Genomic DNA, 14,844 nt, shown 5'->3' on the forward strand with positions numbered 1-14,844 from the left:
GGCTCCAATGGGCTGTTGTATCAGCTGCTAAAGAAGTCAATGCATGGTCACACATACAAACACTCACACACAGTTGTAACATTTCCGCTCTTTGCTGTGCACAGACTCTCACACATTTCAGCCATGTGACAAGCCATTTCACACTTCTCTATATATCCGGCTTCAGACGACTCTGCTTAGGGGAAGGAAGTTGAAGGGTAAAGCTGGTGTTAATTGCCTCGGATCATCAGGGTTCCAAACTACAGCTTCTGTTCAAATTTGGGAATCTTTTTTTTTATGATTATTATTATTAATGGTGTTGCTAGCCTATTTCAGGTAGGGAAGACATTTTGAGCTGTCAATAGACTGTCATCAACTTATTATTTAGTTATTTAGCCCACACATTGTGAGTTTTCTTAATGATCTCAGATCAAATTATTAAATCATTGCTTTTACGGCAAAAGAGACCATATAAATGTGGTGTACATTCCACACAGGTGTTTTCAATTCAGGCTAATTAAACCCAACACTAGGTGTAACATTGCTAATAGGAGTCATGGAGAAGCCCTGGAGCCTGCGTAAACAGTATATATATAGTATATATTTATATACTGGAATATACAGTATTCCCACAACCTTGGTTATTTGAACTTTCAATCATGTACTTCTTTTAAATCCTTCAACTTCTCCTAGCTATTGATATGATAAATGTGGTTATGGTTATTGATTTAATTATTAATCATAACTCCAAATTGATAGTCTAGTACATTTTATGAGACTTAAGTCACTTAATTGGCTAACTTTCTTAATGTTATCAAGTAGTGCCCCTACAAGAGGTGACTTAATTTAAATCACATTGTTTTATTATAGTAAATATTATTTATTTGATAATTAATTGTTACTTTTGATAGACATTATAATAAATTGACTAACGTAGTTGGTATATCCAGCATAAGGTTCCAACATAATGTGGCACCCCGAGGCCTGGTTCCCAACAACAGTACAGAAATGAAATACTGACTACTCTGATCCTGCAAACATCTTCTTCAAAAAACTTTGCTCGGGAAAAATCAGAGCAGAACTTCACAACTAAGAATTCTTGACAATGTGATAAACATCTGGGTCACATGGCACAGGTGAGGTTGTGCCCTGGACAGGAGAAGGAAAGAGAAGAACATGCTGTTCCACATTTAGAGGGAAACCAAAGATGTGACTGTGTGTTTCTGTGATGAAGTGTCATAGGAAAAAGAAGACCTTGAGCTTTAATCAGTTTTTTTTAAATATATGTTTTTGCTGTTTCCAAGGGACATATAACCTTGAAACACGTGTTTTTGCTCTTTATTTCTCTTTTCCATTACAGCTGTAACAACAGCATGCACCTCAGTGGCAAATCACTGAAAAGTTAATGTTGTGCAGTACAGAAAATCCATTTTGGAGCTGTTATACAACTAACCATCCACACTGAGATGGATGTCCTACTTTCAAAATTGTGATTTTTTAAAAAAATGTTTCACGTATGGGAAGTTAGGTAAAATATAAGCTTGGAATTTAAGTATCAACTGCTTCCAGGACTCTGAACTGCAGCCAACATCTGTAATTTTGTAAATCAATTAAAAAAGACCATGTTTTTGTGTGACTGATGGGAACAACATTCATGCAAAACAAGCTGCAATGTATAGTTAATGGACAATTGCAACTTGAATTTACATCCACAAAAAATGCTTGTTTTGCCACTTACATGCTCAGCTTTATAAGTGTCTGACCACATTATGGAAAGGATCCCTAAAGAGGTTGACCTTTCTGTTCAAGAGTAAGATCCTTTTTGTTTAACATTAAACAGCCCCGAAATCGCTATATTTGGTCTTCTTTCCACTGTTCCAACAATCACCACTCTAGTTTGGTTGAAATAATCCCTTAATTCACTCATTTAAATGCAAAAATATGATGGCTCTATCCACACTAAAAGTATTTTTTGTTTAAATGGAATCTGGTGAGTTTGGCTTACTCTTAACCAAAAAGGTCTATCTCTAAAGGGATCCTTACCATAAAGCTGTCAGAGACTTATAACAATCTGAACCTGGCAGTGGCAAAAACAGCGTTTAGTGGACAAATTATAAAGATTTTTGTTCACATTAGTCACTTAGACAACGCTGCTGGGAAAAAAGGGTCCAGGTTGAAAAATACCGAAATTATCCTATAAATGCAGTACCTAAGTAAATGTACTTGGTTATACAGTGTGAAGTGTGGAAAGTAACTAAGTGGTAACAAAATGTCCATGTCCAGAGAGAGAGATCAGCACTACAGTGGCTCTGACAGGACGTCCTAATATTTTGAGTTTATGACTGTTATGACACTTGATTATTTTGTCTGTTTTGAAGAGAAGTATCATTCATGACCAAACAAGCATGTATTACTGTAATAAAGCTTATCTATTACTAGAGTAAATCCTGTTTTGACAAGCAATGGAAAATCAGGTGATAGAGTTTATTGTATCTGTTGTATTATTGCCTTGTGAAAAGCTTGGTGTTTGTGTGCTATACAGTAAATATAAAGGTAGGTGATGAAGCTCAGAAAGCTTCAGTTTCCCAGTTACACATGAGGACAGAGTACATAACCTGGCAGCTGAGTACACACCAAGCTTCAGGGCTTAAAAAACACCATTATTTTCTAGTGTTCGATGATTGAATCTACAAATGGCCGGTATCAGTAGTAGCCTACATCCGCCTTGACACTGAGCTTCTGTTTAATGTGAGACAAAATCAACAATAACTGTACGTGTTGGGATGAATGATCTCAGAGAGCGCCACATTTAAATAAGTATTAACTGAGTAAACTTGCTCAGTGTTATCTTTGCATATCTAATAATCTTTACAGAACCAGGATTAAATTAAACAAAACACACACACACACACACACACACACACACACACACACACACTCACACAAACATATACACACACACACACACACACACACACACACACACACACACACACACACTGTTAAAGCAGAGAAAAGAATTTCACCAGCTGTTTGGCTATTTTTATGTTTTCCTAAGTCTGTGGATCGTAACCTCACAAACTGTTTACAGTTTATGAACATCTCCAAGAGAGCCATATATATATAGATATATACACATATATGACACATCATTGATTTAATGCCATAAAACATAAATCACTGAGGCCTATACTCTTATGTGTTAGCACAGACTCAAAAAGTTACATGTACATTTTGTGACTGACTTAGGACTTGGGCCTGTGACATGTTAACCACAAAGAAAACTTGATTATATTTTCCTTTTTATCTCACTTAGTAACTAAGAAAAACAGTCTCAATTGAGGTTTTAGAACAAACTGTCTTACATAAATAAAAATGTATCTGTGTGCACATACAACATGCTAACACAATATTCATCATCCATGCTAATTCTGTTTACACTGCAGTAAGAGACGTGTTTGTGTTTTGACTTCAGTCAGTGCTCTGCAGGAGTGATGGAGCCAGAGAGAGTACACTCTGAGACTGGTAGAGAACAATGGCCCTTGACAGGAATATTAATATTTTAGAAGACAAAGAGAATAACCTCCTGCATCCTGCACCCTGCTGCAGACCTGCTTAAAACTACTTCCATCAATAGCTCCATTTTTGTTTTACTTAAAAAATGACAAAAAAAAATGACAAAATGATATCACTGACTGTAAACCAAGACACACGTGTAAGCACTGGTCAATGATGGACTGATGATGTGAACAAGTTTATGTCCTAACCTGACCTGATCTATCCAGTTTGTGCCTCAAGTAAGGTCTTGAACCTTCCCAACAAATTCCTCCAATCAGATGCTTTAATCTACAGGTTTTAGGCGTGGTTAGGGTTGGCCAACGGTCAGAGAAGTAAAGGGAGAGAAACTGTAATCTGATGTCCCTCAAGATATCAGCAGCAGGCTTTTTTCGTTGAATCTTTATAACTATAATTTAAAAATAAATAACATACCAATTTGAGACGTCAGTAATGCAGAATATCAGACTCTTCGCTCCCATTTTTTCGATTGCTAAATGACAGTGGGCAAAACTCTAACTCCAGTCTGCACAGCAGCAGTTCATGTGGACCAAACTCTAGTTCATTTCTCATTGCTTGAACACAGTTTTCAAAACTCTACACACTTATCCCATCACTTTAACCACAACATGCACAACACTGTAGATTTACAGCACTTTGCTCAAATGCTAACACACTGCTGTCAAAACTGTAAACCATACATTCAAAACAGAATAGATTTCAGTCTGGTGCATTTCAAACACTGCTGATTGGAATTTTAGCTGAAAGCCAAAGCAGGTGTCTTGTTTTAGACTAGTTAGTGAACATATACGGTATTTATATAGAGAAAGCTCAGAAAGCCTTTTTTTTTATACAAACACCAAATAAGAATGAAACAATTATACACTGTACCATTTGAGAGAAACAGGTAAAAGAGCAAAGATACCAATATGTCCAGGTAAGATGTCTGAGGTTATATACACAGCAAAAAACATTTTTAAGTGAAAAATACTATATCTTTACAATAGTAAAACTGCGTTCTTACTGTTTTTCAGAAAGTAATGGAGGTGAAAGCAATGGAAACACCACATTCATTAGTATTTAGAGATGATGCAGACATCCAATTTGATGAAGAAAACTTGCCATATGATGCTGGAGAGAGGCAGAATTAGTCACACTATTCCTTGTTACTGTTACGTTTGTAACTTTAGTTTTTTTCCCCAGTAATTCCATAAGTTACTAGAGACAAAATACTATATTGAAGAAAACTGCTGATTTTCATTCCTTCTTGTTTACCTTACGTAAAAATTGGTATATTATACAATCTATATCTTTTCCTCAAATAAACTATTGAGTAGTGTGAAGTCACTCAAATTGTTCAAACTTAAAGATGAAAAAGTTTGAATTTTCTGTATTGGTGTTTGATGCTAGTGTGTTCTGAGTCACAGTGTGTGTTATCTCAGTGAGGCTTGTGCACAGTGTTTGGCTGCACTGAGCCTGTTTTGAGACATCTGTTAAGAGTTGTGTTGCTTGGAATGAGTTTTGCAGGAGATGTGAACTGTTTAGCTCAGGTGACTGTTGGTAATGAAGACTGTGGTTTGAGTTTTGCACATGTGGCTTCAGTTGTGCCCACTGTTGTTTAGCAATAGAAAAAAAACTGTAACCTGAGCTTGTATATCCTCACAAGAAACAAAAAAAGACCCAGAGGAACAGAGGAACAGAGAGTCATCTTGGTCTCACACTTTGATTTTTCCTTCCCTCTTATCTTTCTCTCTCATATTGTATTGGCTGGACAGGTAGCTGTCATCACCCCACTTTTCTATTGTGGTAGAAAGCATTTGTTGCTGAGGCAGTTCATGATCTGTGACATAGTGGACACATCTGCCAGATGAAAATATCTTTCAAGTCCTGCTGCTATTGGTGGAAAAAAAAAAACATCTGCAGGCAACACTTGAAAACCTCAGATTCTGAGTTATGTCATTCACTTTTATTCTATCCTGAAACTTTGCCTTCACACGGGTGACTGCAATTGATGAAAGGTTGTCTCAACCTTTGAAGCCCTCAAGTTCTTTTTTCAAAGTTAACTGTGTAACAATGAAACATTGCGTGTGCACAGAAGTTGACTTTTAAATCAGCAACTCATCCAAATTGAATTTGCTGCTATTTGGTGACCCATCCTACCACCCACAACAACATATCACTTCTGTGCACTACAGTAAATGTCGTTTTATGCTCCTAACATTAAATAGTTTCTAAGTGTTTATAGCTTTTCCAAATAAACACACAATGGCGGTCATAGAGACAGGCAAGACCCAGGAACCGTTTAAATGCAAGAATAACAGTGCACTCTCTCAGTCTTTTCTGGAAGGCTTTAATAGTGTTACACTCGTTTGTACACAAAAAGTGACAGAAGTAGTTGTGGAAAGAATGTAAAAGGGAGATGGCTCAATAGCGATGTCTCTCTTCTTTCTCATTTACAGACAAGAGTCATAAACCCTATGCTTTGTTTTTGGCAATTTGCTCAAATGACTGATATGATGACGTTTTTCAGGGAGAGATTTGTTTGTATTATGGCAAACAGGAACAATTGCAAATACTGTATTTATGTATTGTTTTCCTTTCCGATCGCAACATTTAAGTGACAGAACACAGCAGTGGTTACATTGCATTTTTATAAAATTCCCTGACTCAAAACATCACAATAATTTCTCCTCAAAATCAGAAGAACAGAGCCTGAAGCTCTACGGCTGCATCTTTGACATTGCATCAGAGCGCAGAGCAGACGATTTCTCTGTATCCCCTCTGATGACACTGTGGATCCAGGGCAAATACGAGGAAATCTTCATATAGACTCCGTACTTGTAGCTATTGCAAGACTTGTCGTAGGAAAGGATGCCTGCAGCGTAAATGTCCCCAGTTTCAGCATCTGTGACAGCCAGAGCGCCTCCTGCATCACCAAAACAAACATTTTCTCCATACTTGGTGGGTCCGGTGCAAAACATGTCGTCGTCTACAGCTGGTGTGAGCTCGCTACCTTTATATTCTGCCTTACAGTCAGAGTGATTGACCAGGGGAAGTACGAGGTATTTGAGTGATGTAGCAGGAGTGAGGAGGATCCCCCATCCCCATCCGGTGAGGACCCCTGACCCTCCCACGGTGTCTGCCAGGTCTTGGCCACTCTCTGGCAGGGGGATGGGGATCACTTTATCGCTCACAACCACAGGCTCCTTCAGCTGGATCAGAGCAAGGTCGTTGTCCCAGTCAGATCGGTTCTGGAAGCCTGGATGGAGAACAACCTGCAGGAGGGAAAGGTAAAATGAGAGAGGAAGTCTGATTGAAAACATAAATCTTTAAAAAGTAGTCTAGACAATATCCTTCAATCATGAAAAGGCTCAGTAATTTCATAAAATTTCATAAAAGTTTTTAGAAAACAGGAGTAAATAGTGTATTTGTCTGGGACTAACGCCGCAGATTAAAATACATTTGGTGCACGATTGAGTATTTCCTGCAGATGAAATGTTTTTCTTGCTCACCTTCTCCACAGCAACCTCTTTGGAGGCATTAGGATCCGGCCGTGCAGTGATTCCCAGGTACACTTTAGGAATGACAGGATCTTTTCCTTGAACGTCCAGTCGACTCTTCCTGACAAACAGGTTCCTGCCAGCCGTCAAAATCCAGCGCTCGGAGATGAGAGCACCGCCTGCATAGCCTCCGTCCAGCACACTGTCAGCGATGTAGACCATGGCCTGCCAGGGGACATGAGGAGCCAGTGTCCCTCCAACCATCCGTCTGGAACGGAGTGATGTTAACCTGGAGGCTGGGAAATAAATACAGCATATATTTTTAATTTATATACTTTATTTATATACTTGTTTTTTTTTGTAGTAGGAGGATTTCCAGGTTTTTTTTACTCATTTTATATTCATAGATATTGTTCTCTTATGACCTACAATGTAAATATAGACAGGTTATGTCAACACAACAATCTTTAGATTCCATTGATTCCATTATTGTTAAATATGATGCTTTCCATGGGTTTTCATGATTCTGCTTATAGCTGGTAAAATCTTATCTTTCTAGTAACATTTAGACTGTTTTTGATGGTTTCAAATCAAGTTGGTTGATAAGGGTGTCCCATATGGATCAATATTAGGGCATACTACCATCTTGTATGCAGGACTTTCTCCAGGTTACAGTAAGCTCCCTTTGATGACGTCTATTAATAAAAAGCTTGTTCTAAACTATAAAGAGAGAATGTGTATGCATAACATTACATTATATATAATCTCCTTGCACAAAACACTGAACATAAAGACTTGACGCCAGGGTTATCACGTTATATCGCATGCACTGCATAAAAAAGCACATTGTCATCACTTCCAGAGATCTGCTGTTAGGCTGAGCTCTGTCGTCTTTCATGCTCTGACGATTTTCTCCAGAAACAGTGGCCTCTTAATTTATTCATAGTGAAGCAAAGAAGAGACTCCATCCACTTCCAAGTCTTTTATGTAGCTAAGATAATAATGAAAATTGGTTCAAGTGATCTTGTCTTCAAGTCACTGGCAACATGCTTAGTACACTAATGGCGCCATTTTGCACTGCAAAAACTTACTGTTCATGATCATCTAGTGTAATTCTACATCCTGACAGCATTTATTTACTAATAATGATTCTGGTGAATTGTTTAATCAATGTATTCAACACACTAAATAATGCCTCACAAGTTTGATGCATTAGTGAGGCTGCATGAATATGCAATGTGGAAATATATTCAAAAGTTCAGTTATATTTAATTTTAAATTTCATGTTTTTTTTTTCTCTCATTACTTTCTCTTTTTTTTTTTACTGAAAATAAGCGCCTTTCTTTTTTCAACATGCCTCCAGTCAGTTTAGTCACACCTCTCACTGGTCTCTGATCGCTTGGTTTATCGTTATTTTTTAAGGGCTGTTTGAAGAGTAGCAGGCAATTTCCCTGTTAGATACTGTAGCTCTTTAGCCAAATGAAGGACAATATTTGAAATGAGCAATAATAGCCCAGCCCTCAGATCCCGCAGGAAAGCCTGTGTCATTTCATGCAGGAGTTATCTATCTGAACAGCAGCTGTCGAGGAGCTATTATGTAAAACTTTAGCTTTAGAGAACTGGATGCCTGGACCAATGTATGTAAAACTAGAAACTGAGTTTGAATTAAGACACCATGTTTATAAGTTTATAGCATGTTTGTGTTTGTGTTTGTATATGTTACCTGACACAGAGCGTTTAATCCTTTCATTGGTCTGAGCCACATCTGCCACACAGGCCAATGCAGCCAGGAGGAGCACAGTCAGAGAAAACCTATGAAACAACAGATTCATATGATAAACAAACATTAAATGTGTCATTGCCCAGTTAAGGATCAAGAATGACAAATTGTAAACAACTTGAGTTATTCAATTGCAGACATAGATAATTAAGCATTTGATTTACAACAGGTCACAAAACATAACTGGATAATTATTGGAAAATTCAGCAAAGTAAAATAGCTTTTTAGATATTAGATCAGACCTGTCATAGTAAAAATGATGCTTACACTTATAGATTGTTTGTTGTAAGTAATGATACAGCTCAACATTTGGTACTGAGAAAGAGTGAAGTCAGTTGGATTTAGATGAATGAGAATATTTCCACACTTACCACATTTTGTTGATAATATTCATCTTTTGCAGTGAAGGTTAAACCTCTCCTTCCGAGTTTGTTGTGCCTTTTGGAGTTGAGGAGTATTTATATCTGCTGAGAGATTGAACTTCTACCCGGAAATTTTTGCTTGGCAGAAAATGGTTGATTCCTGGAATCTGAAATAAAGGGTTGTGAAATTTTGCTTTCCATCAGTTGGGAGACTCTCTACATTTTAGAGTCTGGAAAAGAGCATTTTGACTGTTTTCAGCAGTTTGATTGTGGTGTAAAACATTCCTTTGAGTCGAGTTCTGCTTGATTTGTCTATTTATTTTTTCAACTGTTTAGCTCAGTTGTGAATCCTGTTTTGATTTTAATAGGATTGGATGTTTTGCAAAGTAAAACCATTTCGCAAGTCAGTGTTTCATCATTGTTCAAAGCAAGATGGTCACTGACAGCTTGTACTGTTTGTATCATAGTTTTGCATCATAGTTTACGAAAAGTACACAAGGCTGGCTGTTTTAACTTCTTTATCTCTGGTGATGTGAACGTAATGATATTGCAACACACTGTGCTGTTTAATTTGTTATCACAGAACATAAAGCACACATTGCCTCTTTAGATATTACTGCAGGGAACAAAATACACAATATTCCATCAAATTCCTGGCAGTAAATAGTTAATTGTGACAGCAGTAAGTCAGATGTCAGTGTGCTGCAGGGAGGAAAGTCCAGCATTACAGCTTTGGGTATTTATAAGAGGTCACAAAGAGGTAACAGATGTTTATAATTAGTTAATATATTCTAATTAAATAATATTTAATTTCAAAGTTTGCTTCCTTGATTTATTCTATAATATCTGCAATTACAATGATTTGCATTATTTAACAATGCTGTTGTCAAGTCAAACACAATAGTTTAACATCAAGAGGAATCAAAGTGTAATCATAAGGTATGGTAGTATGCCAACGTTACAGATAGATAGATAGATCTTTTTATTAATCCCAAAATGGGAAATTACGGTGCCACAGTAGCAAAATATCAGACACACAGCACACTGCTTAAATAGTATTTATAAAGATGTAAGTAAAACCTATGTTTGTGCAAGTTGCACTACAGTGCTGTATTGTTATGTATATAGAGTCTTATCTAACACTCAGTGATGAAGTGTTAAAAAGTTGTATTGCCTGTGGTAGGAATGATTTCTTTGTAGCGGTCCGTGCGACATCAAAGCTGCTGGAGCGTCTTAGAGAAAGTGCTCCGCTGTTGGACCAGTGTGGGGTGGAGAGGGTGGTTGGGGTTATCAATGATAGATAACAGTTTGTTCAGTGACCTCCTCTCCACCACAGCTTCAAATGTCTCCTGTTTGCCGCCAATAACGGAGCCAGCCTTCCTGATCAGTTTGTTCAGTCTGTTTGTGTCACTGCTGCCCCAGCAGATGGCGGAGGAGAACAGAGCGCTGGCCACAACAGACTGGTAGAACATCTCCAACATTCTGCTGCACACGTTGAAGGATCTCAGCTTACTCAGGAAATAGAGTAAGAATATAGTCTACTCATCCCCTTCTTGTAGACAGCAGTGCTGTTGATTTTCCAGTTCAGCCTGTTGTCAATGTTGACACCCAGGTATCTGTAATCCTCAACCATGTCCACATCCCCACCCAGAATGCAAAGGGGCTGCGGAGCCGTTCCCTTCCTCCTGAAGTCAATCACCATCTCTCTGGTCTTACCCACGTCCAGCAGCAGGTGATTCTTACTACAATGTTTGAAATAAGGCACTGCAATCACAAAACTTAAATTTTTTTTTTAAATCATCTTGAATATTTTTCACCACTGGTTTTCTTCCAGCTCCTAGTGATCTATATATTCTACCTTGTGCCAAAATGAATGACTAAGCACATAACGTGATAAGAAATACTCAAAAAGACAACAGATTAACAAGAGAAGAGTTATTTTCACCTTGTGGGTAACTAGGACATACATAGAACCTCAAAATCCCATTGACACCTCTTTCCTCTGCAAATCTCACAATTTGAAACTGCCTCTGAAAACGGGCAAATCTCAACGAGCCACCGAGTTGACGTTAACTCGGCTCCTCCTCATTTGGCTCTAGTCTCTATCCTTGTCACGCCCAAACATTTACATAGGCTACACAACTGATCTGAGGTCAGCTTAGTCTTCTGAATAGGTCGCGCAGATCTCAGAAATTGTATACATTGTTCATCTGCTATTTACCACTAAATTCACTTCTGAGACTTTTTTATGCGAGAAATCAACTATGTAGAGGTCAAATATGGGCCGTTTTACGAAAATTGATGTCTAATTGCAAATTTTGTCCTACTGTGTGTTGGGAGTTCAGCGGCCGGTGCTGCCTGTGTTGCTGCCTCTCTGCCCGGCCTGCTGTGATGTAGATGGAGCTCCGTCAGGGCTGGCAGCCCACGGCACTCCATACCAAAGTCACTGTTTTTTGGGTTAATGGACTACCAAATGCCGCTACCCTGACAGAGCTCCAGGGCCTGCAGCTCCCCTCTTCCTGCTAAATGGCCGGTGTGTGTGAGTGAGAGTGCGGTCAGCGAGCTTGTTACGCCCGCAATCTCTTACCACAGGTTCCAGTTAATCTTTTATTGGATATGTGTGTTGAGTTATTTAAACAAATGATTGGGGAAATAAACGCCTTTTGTCCGCGAGTTTCATTGATAAAGCCTGCGGCCGGATGGAGCTCTATCAATGAGAGCTAGCTAGCCTCCTCTTAGACCTCTGAAATGAAACCCCTAATGTTCACAAAAATGCATTAAATTGAAATCGGACACCATTGTTAGCTTTATAAGACCTTGGGGTAGATGTTATAGAAGTGGCGTGACCACTCCCGCCGATAGGGGGGGACAAACGGGTCTGTTGTCCCGGGCCCACAGTAGGGGGGGGGCCCAGAACTGGGGGCCCAGAACTGGGCCCTCATTAAATTATGGAATAATTGAAAAACATTTTTTTTAAATAGGCCTATTTGTGGAAAAAAATATGTAATATTTGAGTTACATAAAAGCTTTTTATTTGTTTTCTTCCTAATTGTCCTTGAAATAGTGGTCAAGAACCCCCCCACCCCCAACACAAAAATGGTTTGGCCACTTATCAAAAGTTGATGTTGTTTTCAGTAGATTTGAAGTTCAGTATGCTCAAAATGTCCGGTGAGCACAAGTCCGGTGCTTCAGAGAAGAAGGAGAAAGAGAAGAAGAAAAAATAGAGGCCTTAGAGATTTTCTAAACAAATATTTTTTTAAAAAGGTGGTGACGGTGAAGCTGGAACTGTCAACGTAGAGCAAGGTAAAAAACAGCGCAGCCAACGTTTACGAGCCATGTTACGTAAGCTAACAGACCAGCTCTCATGTTAACGTCCATTAGCTTGTATAAAAGCCTGAGACAACACGTTCTCTTTTACAGAAAGAGTTGAGTTTGGTAGCTCCGTCAGAGAGGATGAGACAGAGAGGAGAGAGATCCAGCTGCTGTCAGGGGACAGAGAGTGATGCGGGAGGGGGCCGCCGCCCCCGAACGGAGGGACAGAGTCAGGCTACCGGTAAGAGAGAGAGAGAGAGAGAGATCGCGGGGAAGGGCCCGCTGCCCTTCGGAGAGTCTGAGCAGGATGGATCAGAGACTGATCACATTAATTTCAGTGAGAGGTGAGGGAGCATAGGAGAGGAAGAGCATAGGAGAGGAAGAGCATAGGAGAGGAGCAGGAGAGGAAGAGGAGAGGAGAGGACCAGGAGAGGAAGAGGAGAGGAGAGGAACAGGAGAGGAAGAGCAGGGGAGAGGAAGAGCAAGGAAAAAGGAGAGATCTGGGCGCGGGGGGCCCATCTAAGCTTATCTCGTCCCGGGCCCAGGCAAGACTGTCAGCTGGCCTGGGCGTGACGAAATTCAAACAGTAAATATACTCTAGTTCTGCCGGCAGCTGGCAGCCAGCCAGCTCCGCGGAGTCCCGAGCCCCGGTAGTCCAGTAACCGAAGAAACGGTGACTTTCACTGTGTATGGAGGTTGCCGCTTTCTCGTCAGACTGTGTGGAGCTCCTAAATTCCGACACGTCTTACCAAATTTGCAATTAGCCATAAATGTTCGTAAAACGGCCCATATTTGAGCTTTATATAGTTGATTTCTCGCATAAAAAAGTCTCAGAAGTGAATTTTATAATGAAATAGCAGTCAAACAATGTATAACTTTGCAGTGTCTGAAATATGAGACCTGCTGTCTAGTCTCCAATGGATGTGTATGTGGTTCGCTCAAACCAATCAGCACGCAGCTCATCTAAATATTCATGAGCATACCATATTTGGAAGAAAAGCTCTTGTTCCAAATAGGTCCATATTCACAGGGTAGTTAAGAGTATTAATGGCCTCCAACGTTTATATTTTTTCTATGAATCTTTCATGTAGCATACTAAACATGAGTTGAATTTGCACCGCAGCGCTGCCACACCTTGATGCTCATAACAAGAATAGCAATAGGCTAGTTGTCTTTATTTAAGTGTATTAGTTTTAAATCGCCGTCATGTGTTAATTAATATTTTAGCAATTTTACAGATAATCCACGATGATCACATTACACAAAACTGAAATTGCACGTCAAAATGACACATTGTCAATATTTTTAGAGACCCCCCAAAATTTCACAAATCAAGTTTTCAGGGGAGCCCATGTCTTATTAAGGGGAGCCGAGCTCCCCCTAGCTCCCCCGTAGTTCACACCCTGCGTACAATTTCATGTGAGAAATAAAATGTACTTAAATTTGTTTTAAAAAATTAATAAAAGTAGCATTTCAATAAAACAATTTAGCTTTACCACAAAGTAATCCCTTACAGAAATCATTTCATAGAGGAAAATAAGTTACTGTCCGCATTACAAATGAAACTGTGACAGTCATTATCAACTCAGAGAGAATTTAATCATACAGGTAAATGCCACCTTGTGTTGTATCATTCATAGCATGACTTTTACCAGATCTTATCTATTACGTTCAAGACCAGACACTCAGGCTACTGGGACCCCATCCTGTATGTCATCAAGCAGAAGCCAGGTTATATCTTGCTGAAAGGCCGAATCAGATATACAATATGACCCTTGTTATAATATGGAATATTCCCAGTAGTTATTTATTTGGGAGGTTTACAAAAACCCTTGAGGATTAAGTTACATAACAATGCTCAGCATGTACACTGCAGTTTATTCCTTCGCTTCGGCCTCATCAACATTTCTTCAGCATTCATAAATCAGAATGCGAGCTCTAATTTACATTTCAGTTTAAATGTTTTTGCTGTTGAATGACTTGGATTTTTGTATTTGTCAGAGGTAGTATCAAGGCAAGGGCAAATCAGTGATGTGTCCTGTAAATGTGTTGTTCAGTGTTTCAAATCATAACTGAGGGCAGGGGTCTCACTTGAGTGCTGTGTCTACTCCCTGGGGACAAAAAAAGAGGATGGGACATGACCCCTGTGTTAGACAAAGCTGTGCACACAGGCCAAGGCCATAAGGGGCAAAGCCGGACAAATGCCCAAGAGAGGATGGATGCATTTTACCCCGTCTCATACTGTAATAGTGTCACCTCTCATTAGCGCAATGTAGTATCTCTCCGGCTCTATTTCCATCACTGTCTTTCTTATTCATTCTGCATCTTTTTTTTTTTTACACCATTCAAGGCGTAA

General features: G+C 39.2%; 1 protein-coding gene across 1 annotated transcript; it reads right to left on the bottom strand.

Moving 5' to 3' along the window:
- Positions 1-5,864: 5,864 nt before the first annotated feature.
- On the bottom strand, positions 5,865-9,335 carry LOC120555839 (haptoglobin). Its single transcript, XM_039794974.1, has 4 exons — positions 9,186-9,335; positions 8,758-8,846; positions 7,047-7,330; positions 5,865-6,809 (listed from the first exon to the last, which is right to left on the bottom strand). The coding sequence occupies exons 1-4, from the start codon at positions 9,206-9,208 to the stop codon at positions 6,255-6,257; spliced, it is 951 nt and encodes a 316-aa protein (XP_039650908.1). The 5' UTR covers positions 9,209-9,335; the 3' UTR covers positions 5,865-6,254.
- Between the last annotated feature and the right edge of the window lie 5,509 nt (positions 9,336-14,844).

The sequence above is a fragment of the Perca fluviatilis genome, chromosome 3, assembly GCF_010015445.1.
Source record: "Perca fluviatilis chromosome 3, GENO_Pfluv_1.0, whole genome shotgun sequence".
Classification (NCBI taxonomy): Eukaryota; Metazoa; Chordata; class Actinopteri; order Perciformes; family Percidae; genus Perca; species Perca fluviatilis.